This window comes from Branchiostoma lanceolatum, chromosome 6 (assembly GCF_035083965.1).
Source record: "Branchiostoma lanceolatum isolate klBraLanc5 chromosome 6, klBraLanc5.hap2, whole genome shotgun sequence".
Classification (NCBI taxonomy): domain Eukaryota; kingdom Metazoa; phylum Chordata; class Leptocardii; order Amphioxiformes; family Branchiostomatidae; genus Branchiostoma; species Branchiostoma lanceolatum.
In genome coordinates this window covers 11,056,815-11,067,613 of record NC_089727.1, presented here as the reverse complement: position 1 = coordinate 11,067,613, position 10,799 = coordinate 11,056,815, and the positions used below count along the sequence as shown (strand labels likewise).

Here is a 10,799-nt window from a genome sequence, read left to right as displayed (position 1 = left end):
TTCCTGTCCTTGGTAATGAAACCTTTCTGACTGGCCAACTTGACGTTTTTTGTGTAGATACCAAAAATTACACAGAGTGAAAGGACTGTAGCTCCCCTATACCACCTTAGAAGTGGGATTTTGGCCACAATTAATTTGCTAAAAACTATCAGACGTCCACCTTTGGTTGGTAAGCGTTAGTGATTTGCTGTGAACAGGCAATTATATACATGTATAATCCTTCACATGCAGGATGTAACGAGTAAGAGAGGGGGGCGAAATCATGTATGGTTCCATCCACTCCTAATGATGACAGACAAGCATAATTGTGGCTGACCTACGTTCAGGCATTGGATAATGATGCGATAGGTTCCCATGGGCTAGGTCCATTTCCTGCTTCGTGGTTGGTTGAGAAAGCTAATTGACTCCTCCAAGATATTCTATAATATTAATAGAACAGTTGGAGCGTAGTCCACAGCAGTAGGCGGCGGCTGGCAAGGGGCGACAGTCGGTGTCGAAGGTCTTCTCTCGGTAAGTCCGCGCACGTTTTCTTTCCAGTAGGATGTCTGCTTTGTTGCGTACGTTCCATAAGGATACTCCGCGAAAACAGCTACACGACTCTTCTACGAGGGCTAGATAGTAAGTACTTACTAGCTAATGGTTCGATTTCTGTAAATTGTTCGGGGAGCCGTGACCGCAATATGTTTTCCAGACGAGTAAGGAAATAGGTGTCAAGTGCCTCTTCCAAGGGCAGGGCATTTAGGCCTGCTAGGGATGCGAACCCAGAACCTTTACATTCAGAGTCAACAACCCTAGCTACAAGTCCACCTTGCCATCATAAAGCATACTCCGTCATGCCGCTGCAAGCTGTTTCTGAGCGTTGTTTCTGAAAGGGGGATTGTTCAAGATTACCTTTGGCGCTTGTTTGACAAGTTATTCCATCTGTTCGCTCAATTTATATTGTCATGGATGAAAAGTAATCTAAGTCTATTGGTCCCCCTGGACAAATTCTTGCTGACTGGCTGGCATGATTGTTCGTACCGTATTTACGGTGACAAATCTACCTTGGAAACGTGTTTGTTTCAGACAGAATCTCGATGATTTACAAAGGTAACACAAACCCTACAAAGATAAAACACGGGGTTATAGCATTAGTTGAAGAAACAGGTTGTTCAAAATGCCGATTTAACTTCCGGATGGCAGTTTTAGTTACCATAGTCATAGCCTTGTATATCAGATCATTGAGCCTGGGGAAACACTCGAAGTAAACTAAAGGGGGATGATAAAAATTGATATCTACTTATCATATGGGTAATTAATAATTATTTTACCTAATTGACAAGAATCATTTTCTAATAACTATGGACACTTCATAAATATCAATTTGTGCGAACGTACGTTTGTAGCTTTGATGATTATGCACATGGAAAACATGGTTTCATTCCAGTGTTATGTTTAAAAGTGCTGTATTTTCTCTTAGAAAAAAGTCATATTAAGGGCAATAAAATTTGATGACGTCATCCATACGGTCCAAAAAATCAGATTTAGAATTCTTTCATGACCCAATATTCAGTACTACAACAGTTATTTCTTAATTCATTAGTGGGAAAAGAATTGAAAGTCAAAATGCCAATTTAGCCAGGGTGGAAACCTTAAGATTGATGATAGACCATTCTTATGTAGGGATATGCTGGATCAGGGTACTCTGTTTGTTCATGATATTTCAGATGCAGATGGGAAAGTGCCCTTTTATAGAAAATTAAGATTGAAAGTCAATACAACTATTTCGAAGTTTGTTTATGATAGATTAATATCAGCAGTCTATCATTCTCGCAAATTGAAATGCTTTAATGTAAAAAAAATGTAGCAATGCACAAGTATACAGACCTATGTTATAATTACTAGGAACAACTTTCGCACCATGAGTGATAAGAGGTACGCTATGCTCAGTATTAAGCGTTTTATAGACGCCCATACTCCGATCCCACATTATTTGCTGAAAAAGAAGCTTTAATGCTAAAACAATCCTAGCAAAATCCACTACCTACATGTCTACACCTACATGAACCATATGTTTTTTCTCATCTTTTATTTACTTCAATTTCACCCCAAAACAAGGCTCATAAGAGCCACACATGTTTTGTGTTACTAGACTGTGATGACAGATGTTTGTTCGACTTTGACTTCAAAAGTTTAAGGTTGTACCCATCAGGGAAGCAATCACGAGGAAGCTTGTTACAAGGCGAAGTAGTTCTAGGAAAGAAGCTTTCAGCGTGGAAACCCCTCCTAATGCTACGGTCACATTTCCAAACTGGGGCCCGGCCGGGCTGTTTGCGGGAACGGAAAAGGAAAGTGTATGCCAAGAAATATGCACAAATTATGCTCATGATTTACATCTTTTATGTTTGTGTGCTTTGTTGTCTTTTATATCATATTTTTCGTTGCCGCAAACAGCCCGGCCGGGCCCCGGGCTGGAAAAGTGACCGTAGCATAAGAGGTAGAGTTTGGAAGAAGAAAGTGTTCTGTGGAAGTGGCAAAACGTGCCCTTGCTGAGAAAGTTCGGAGTGGAGGCACAAGCGAGTGAAGTGTTTCGGATAATTTGCCGTCAGAATAGCGATAGAGTAACGCCAGACTTGTTAACGAGTTACATTACGCCTTCGTGAGAGGGGTCATAAGGTTGCGAACGGGTCATGCACTCCCAATACGTGCGCGCGTTTCTATCAGACTGCGCGCAGCTGCACTACAGTATGTATTCAGTTTCAACTAGTCTACATTACTGATAGTTTTTCGTTTGTCTGCAATAACACTTAAGCTGCTGGCAAAACGATTCAGTAAAGAACTAGCGGGCAGATGGGTTCAGTCTCACGACATTTAGGAGCTTTTGTGCTCCGTAATTGGTACTCTCAATCTAATTGTGAATTGCTTCGATAGTAAAGGTCTTCCAAAACGCCCACGATGGAAAACGATTCGTTCTTTAAATCGAGTATATTGTCTGACATTTCATGGATTTCAGAAGTAGGGGTTATGAAGGTGTTCAGATATGCCTCCCGGATATTCACTATGTGGTTTCATTAGGCTCTAGAGCACATGAATACATGGCTACGTACCCCTGTGATTGTCAAATGTCAAATAATCAAACGCACGTCGAATAGCAATGCCGACGTCCAGTATGACACATTTATAAAAACTAGAGTTCCACGACCTCATACCGTCGCAAAATGATGTTACCCTTTTCGAGTGACGTATCATAAATGTTTCTCATTTACTTCATGCAAGTAAAGGACCTCATTTGTATGAATTATATCACTTGGCCACCTTTTTTAACGAAATTACACAACTTGTTTAAAGTATAAAAGTCTTATCTTAGCAAATGTTATTGTAGCATCTCCTCATATGAATTGTGTACATGAGGCCCTCATGTGAATGCGCTAAAATTGTCTTACTTAACTTCCAAATGCTGCAAAAGTGAAATCCCTATCATTTACCACTATGGAACTATAGTATTTTGTCATTGATATCTATCGATAGTCCTATCCTTCTCAGTTACATATGTCACGTGTTTGAGAGCCCTTTAATGGAATACAGTGGATTTGTAAGCTTTCCTCATTGATCATGCAAAGTATTTCATGATTCGCATAATTAGCATATGATTGTGTAAATCATCACTTAAGCCATCTACAAACAAAAAATCATGACGATCCGTCAACCTCTTCTTGAGTTATTCTATTTCCAAGTTTGAAACAAAATCGGCTCCTACAGTTCCAAAAAAAGGCACTAGGGGGCCAAACCTCAATTTCATAGGTGAAGTTAGAGGGTAGCTAGTGACTACTAGTGATAAAACAGACTCTAAGTCAAATCAAAACTAATATCTTGACTGAGTGGGTGTTTCATATACGGTTTTCATATACAAATGTATTACGAATACAGATAGACTCGCTTGATTTGCTGTATTCATCACCATCATCATCACCGCATATCGACGTGTAACACTGATGCGGGCCGCGTCAACGTCCTCCACATCTTCTTATAAGTTGCTCTTGTTGTATTGCAAACTGAGCTGAAAGATCATTTACGAAGATATCGCGAATAATCTATCCTGGTATCCAAACCTATTATAGCTGCCGAGTACTTTGGTCCTCCATCGCAAGCAAGGGACCAAAGCTATAATGGGTTTCGATATCAGGCTGCGTACAATCTGCACGTACTGTAGATATCATGGGTAAAATTCAAATGAAATCATTACAACCCAAGTCACATCTACTTCTTCCCACAGCCTGTATGCTATGAGTAGCCCTCCCCTCATGGCGGTAATTGGGGATGATCACCTCCTTGACGTTAGTGACAGGAGCTAATGATAAAACGGAAGCCACTGGACATCTGTCACCTTCAACTGTTCGTAAGAAATCCCGCAATCCAAAACCAATTACAGAGAACGTCCAACGCACCATTAGCATTACGTTGGTTAGACAAGCAACGTTGGTAGGAAAAGTATTGGACCTCTCTCTCTGTCTCTTTCTCTCTCTCTGTCTTTCTCTCTCTCTCTCTCTCTTTCGCTATCTATCTAGATATAGTATTCAGATCAGTGCCATTTTGAGTAAGTAGACGCTTCGATGCTCTGTGAAAGATTTGCAATTTGTATTTCAACATTGCACCATCCATCGCTTCAGAGATATTAAAGATTAAAAAAGCGCAGCTGTAAGTTTAGTGCACATCATTCTGTGTCCTATATATCGTTACATGTCAGTGCGCATTGAAATGCACATGCGACACATATAAAGATAGACAGTCCACTCGATGACCAAGTTCTTAAGATTGACAGAATGACGGATCGCTACATCTCTAGTGGTTCTAGACTAATGCTGTTTTCGGTAGGTACACATTTGTTATGCAGGACCTAGCTCACCCCTTTTCTGTGTGCTTAGATTACATGATAAACACTTCCCAAATCTACACCGACATATTGAGAGTGCACATGGGGGGGAGAGAATCTATCTAGCTACCATTTCCTCTTTTCTATCGATTTTTGGGACAGTACAAGCCTTATAATGCCTGATTGGATCTGAATTGATGACTATTGTAACGAGAACAAAAAGAGAACATTTCGATAAGAAATTGGCCTGTCAAGTACCAAGTTTGAATTAATGCCCAACCCAGCAAAGTGAGGCGGGTTGGCGAATAGATCCCAGGTCAGTTCATCCATTAGGTCACGTGGTAGGATGACCCCCCCCCCCCCACACACACACACACATTCCCACCCTGTTCTTACTTTGTCCTTATTCCTGTATTCTCCTGACTCATACCAACAACCGGGATAATCATAAGTCATGGGGATCCATATCTTCGTGGTCCATAATTATGAGCTTATTGGGATTACAGACGTCACTGACGTCGTCTCCATGGCAACAGATTGTCATGCGTGGTCACGGAATGACACAGATGCGTTCCGAGTAGGCGGGGGTGATGTCATTCGGTGTCACGTGACGTTTCTGGTCCAATCAAACCAATCCACAGTGATTAAAATTAAACAAAACCCAAAAGATAAAGATTATAATTCGGGTAATCTTGTTAAGAACCGGACATGTGTACTAAGCTTTCATTGCTGCCATGGCAATAGAGGTTAGCGTTATTTTCAAACATAATCCCGACCACAAATGCTGCTTCAAAAAGCTCCTAGGCTGAAACGGTATGAAGAAGCTGGTTTCCGCATGCAAGGAAATTCTGCTGGTGTGCTTCTGGTTCATGTGAGTAGGACTGTTGATGGTTCAGGGACGTAGAGCGCTCGGCCGAAACGGTATATTTGTCAATATAATCAACATATTGGAGACATGTGGTAACGTTGCAACTTGGAACATTGACCCTGTATAAGCCATTGAAACACTAAGGTTTAGTTATCATCGGAATACGTGTAGCATCGTGCAAGGGGACTTAACCGTATCCTTAGATAGTGGCATTTTTTCCTTTATTATATTGCTGTTGACTACATAATGTATTACATCTTCTCTTTTTTCTGCAGAACACTGGAGGGAATCCAAGCTACGTTTCCTCAGGGAAACGTTATCGACACTTGAACACCGTCATCATGTAAGATTGGCGTTGACAGAATAAGACCACTGGCACCGGTGTACCGTAAAGAGCTGATATGGCTATATATCCTCACAGCAACGCTACGTTACCATCCAACTTCTCCGCCATGGTTCCAAATGACACCGCAAACTGTGGTGGATGCCCGGCCACGGACGCGGTGGACAATGACACGGCCACGAACATGACTGAATCCGTCGCCTTCCCCTACTCTCTGGGCGGCGGCATCGCTGTTGGGTTCACCGTATCCTCGGTCATGTTTCTCATGGTAGTTGGTAACATCCTCGTGTGCGTGGCAGTAGGGATAGAGAAGAAACTCCAGATCCATCAGAACTTCTTCTTAGTTTCACTGGCGGTAAGTGACATTATGTTGGGTGTCATGATCATGCCGTTCTCCCTTGCTTACGAAATCATGGGTTACTGGGTGTTTGGGCAGGTGTGGTGCGACATGTGGCTCGCCTTGGACGTGTTCTTCTGCACGGCGTCCATCTTCAACCTGTGTCTCATCGCCATTGAGCGGCACCGCTGCGTCACCAACCCAACCGCCGCCATGGGCACGGGTAAGCGGCGCCAACTCAACCTCATCGTCGGAGCTTACATAGCTGCAGCCGCCGTCTCTCTCCCCCCGCTGTTCGGGTGGAAGGAGGCTCAGCAGCCGAAGAGTAGACTACCACAGTGCCCGCTGCGCGTCAACCCCGGATACGTCCTGTTCTCAATCACCATGAGCTTTTACATCCCCTTGGCAGTCATGATCGGAGCCTACGTCCGTCTTTTCCAGGCCACTCGCGCCCAGTTCAGGAAGAAGCTCGGTGCCCAACGACCAGACACCAGCGCACCATCAACCCCTACCGTGACCCCCTCCTGTTCTCGCAATAATCTAACACAAGTCACCACCATCACCACACTAGGCCCTGTCAGTTGGTCAAGTAAGTGTCCAAACAAACTGCAGCTCCACACTAATTCGGATGAACCAACCGGTACGATCAATGCAGGCACCAGCCCAGCAAATGACAGACCCGAAAATGCCGCCACTGCCACTGACGTAATTCAGTCCCAGACCTCCCCACTCAAGCCAGCACCTGGCAGTAAACAGAAGGATAAGAAAGATCGTACAAGTCTCAAAATCCGCCACAGCCGAGCACGCCACGTGCAGTCCAAAGAGCGCCGCTTCACTCTGATAATCGGACTTGTCATGGGGGCTTTCATCATTTGTTGGTATCCTTTCTTCCAACTCTATCCCATCAAAGTTCTGTGTAAATCGTGCAATGTCCCCGACGAAGTGTTCGGCTTCTGGTTCTGGGTTGGCTACTGCAACAGCGCGCTAAACCCCATCATCTACACCGTATTCAACGTGGACTTCAGAAGAGTTGTTGTCCGGATTCTTACGTGTGGAAGACATGGCGCGGCGTAAGTCGGCCTTAGGTGGAAAAACATCGTAACGGTCTGAAGACGAAAAACCTGAAAGCCAAAGACACTACATCAACAGGTCATTTCAAGACGCCAGCGTAGTAGGAGAAGACTCACTCACTCACACACACTCACACACACTCACACTCACACACACACACACACACACACACACACACACACACACACACACACACACACACACACAACATCGTATCGTCAGACAATCAGTGTAAATAAGTCTGTGATCGATGTTAAGGAATATATCGTGTTTTACTACACTGCATCATAAGAACTCAGTGTCGCAAAGTAGTGTTAGTCTCTACAGGGTGTTCCGATATATCTAATGTTATATATAGTAACACAAACACAAGTTGTCTATATTTGTATGGATCAAGGTTCTGATCACGGGCGCTGTTTCTAACAGCAACTGGTGAATACATTATAAGAGATCAACCTATACTAGATTAAACGATGTACATGTGTATCAACTATGCTATATCTCGGGAACTCCATTGAAGTTCTCAAGTCAAAATGGTAAGAATTGCGGGTTGACACCGAAATGAAAGAAATCTGCCACACAGCTAAGAAGTGGATTGTAAATATTCCAATTTTGAGGATATTGTTTTCGATGTATGTGCAATTTGTATATGCCAGTGCGCTCAAAACCCGACAGTGAAACATTTCCACATTCACACGGTCGTGTATTGTCATTGTGAAAGAGATGTTGTGCGATCAGACGCCTATTGTTGAAGAGCTGGGATGGTCTCTACCAGAGGCTCCGTTAACTTGCTGGAAAATTAGTACAAATTGGTCAAATTGACTCAATGATATATCAAAGTTCATGTGATAAAAAGGTCACAGTCTTCTCCATCGGTACCAATCTGCTTGGATAGTATGAATGATATACAAGAGTCCGCCGGCCGTAGAGTTACAATTTGCAACCGATGTCTCCCGACAGACTATGCAGGTTGCAGATTGTAATTCTATGACCGTCTTAGCGTACTCCTCTGGCATATTATCAGTCTATTCGACCAATTTCTACTTATTTTTCGAGCGACCCATGGAGTCTGGTAGAGACTATTGAAGACCCTATAGGGTCACTCTATTCTGAATATCACAATAACGAAGAGATGTTAGTGGTTGAAAATAAAGATTAAAAATTGATTGCAATTGTAGTTTTCTTATTGCACTGTACTTTGATTTACTGTATCGTGCCTTTATATGGGTACAATAGGTACATGTACTTGTCACTATGCAGGAACGTTGCAAGGTACGCCCACTTTAGACCCAGTCAGCACGCATATCCTAAACGGTAAGAGCTGAAAGTACTGATAAAAGAAGATGAATTAATGTGTCATTTGAGTGTCTGCTCCGGGGACAGATTTTGAATTGTATCCGGTCGGGCGCTTTCACACACTGTAGAAAGAGACGTGAACTGAATTCAAAACGTTATGAAGACATATTTTTTTCCGTGGTTTGTATAGCCTAAATTGGTCGAGACGAAAATTATAGTCATTATACATTTCGAACGCATTGCAATGATGAGGCAAATTGGTATGTCGTGACTCGTGGATGTTAGTACATACAAGGCGTGCAGTATTAGTGAAGCCATAGTCATCTTTCATGAGAGCTGATTTAGTTTCAACCAAGGATACGCTTTCACGATCACATAGAACGGTGCACGCACCAGTTCTTGGTAGTCCGCGACAAAAAAGGGACGAAAGGGTTTCGAGGGTCTGGGTTTGAGTTCACATTTCTCAAAATGTGCTTCGAACTGACATTAAATACTAACATGGCTGAAAAGCATATGAATTGGTGTGTTTTGGGTGGAAATTACGTTTCGATCCGAGCCTTACTTCCGGATATCCATACGCGTTGAAGGTAAACTGCCCGTTTGACCCCGATTGACCTTTGTTGCGTTCTTTTGGCCGTGTTGCATTACCTCGCGCGTCGGGTTATTGTGAAAATCGCAGTGGTAGGATTTTTTTTATAATGGGCTTGATTATACCTTGGAGTTTTCTCTTTCTGACACTAACAGTCATTTTCGTGTCAAAAAATTTTGTGATGTGTTTAGTTCCACGGGAAAATGCCAAATTTTGCGCCTCATTTTTGACGGAAAAATACTTTTTCCCTCTTATATTTACTAAAATTACAAAGGTTGAAGAAACCGAAACTCGTGTTTTCTTGTAGCTAGAGAGATATCCTTCATTCCCATTCACAGTTGTTTTGGCTCAGAAGTATTTCCTGGAAGAGACGGTCGCTAGACTTGGGGGTGTGCAAACTCGAATTGAGACCCAAAATAAACTAGGGGGTGCCCCCAGAACTTATCTTGGGTGAAGTGTTGAAGGCGTTAAGGACGTCCATACTATTATTGGGATTATTTGACCAAAATATATTCATGCGCACGCATAGTTTTGATACATTTGTCTGATTTAGAAGATGGAATTCTGATCATGAACAAATGGTGGATAAAGACGCGAGAACGAGTTGGGAAGGTCACCTCGATAAATCAGAATGACTCACCACCTTACAAGGAAACGCTCACGGTTGCATAGATTTGGGCCTTCTAGAGGCCCAGAAACAATCTCCCCGACCCATATGTTGAAAATCGTGAAACAGCGATCCATAAAAAATATTGACATTTACCTCTTAGCTGAATTATGGCGCTTTTGCATTGATTATGCAAAATCATTTGCATACTAATAATTGGTATCTGTTGATGTCCCACTTGCCGTAAACTACATATGTTACATGTAGTTGAGTCTTGAAATGAAAACACTGCAAATATAGATTTTTCTTATCAATTATGCAAAGTAAGTCCCAATTAGCATAATTTGCACTTCATTATGTACATCTCTATTTAAACTACCTGCATACTAAATATCATGGAAATTCGTCGTTCTTTGTTCGGTTATTCTCCTTAGAAGATTTTCACAATAACGCCCCTGCAGTTCCAGAGCAAGCTGCGGGGGCCCAAACACTTCTTCAGTACATCACAAGCTATCTGCCACCAAATAATCAAGACCATAGCACATCCAGGTTAATAGATACAAAACCGGAAGTTCTGCTGCAGTACCAAGGTCACATACCAGCGGGCCCAAAATCAACCTTGATTTTTGGCTTCCCAAACACCTGCCCACATACCAAATATCATTGCAATCCATCAAGAGGTTCTTGAGTTAAGTTGATTATAGTAGTCCGGAAACACCGGCGCCCCTACTTGAAGGCATGCAAATAAGGCTAGTAAATTAGCGCCGCCGCAAGCTAGTGAGTCATGCGGAAGGGTGGTTACATACCTGTTTAATGATGGAGATTCTGAAACAAACAAA

At 42.6% G+C, this 10,799-nt stretch overlaps 1 protein-coding gene across 1 annotated transcript; it reads left to right on the top strand.

Annotated features, from left to right (window-relative positions):
• The first annotated feature begins 451 nt into the window (after positions 1–451).
• On the top strand, positions 452–8,634 carry LOC136436556 (alpha-2C adrenergic receptor-like). Its single transcript, XM_066430616.1, has 2 exons — positions 452–510; positions 5,993–8,634. Exon 2 carries the CDS (start codon positions 6,119–6,121, stop codon positions 7,469–7,471), a length of 1,353 nt encoding a protein of 450 aa, XP_066286713.1. The 5' UTR covers positions 452–510; positions 5,993–6,118; the 3' UTR covers positions 7,472–8,634.
• The last annotated feature ends 2,165 nt before the right edge of the window (positions 8,635–10,799 follow it).

Bases quoted from the DNA above. Each gene is read 5' to 3' on its own strand.
- LOC136436556 (XM_066430616.1), top strand. From the start codon at position 6,119: ATGGCTATATATCCTCACAGCAACGCTACGTTACCATCCAACTTCTCC.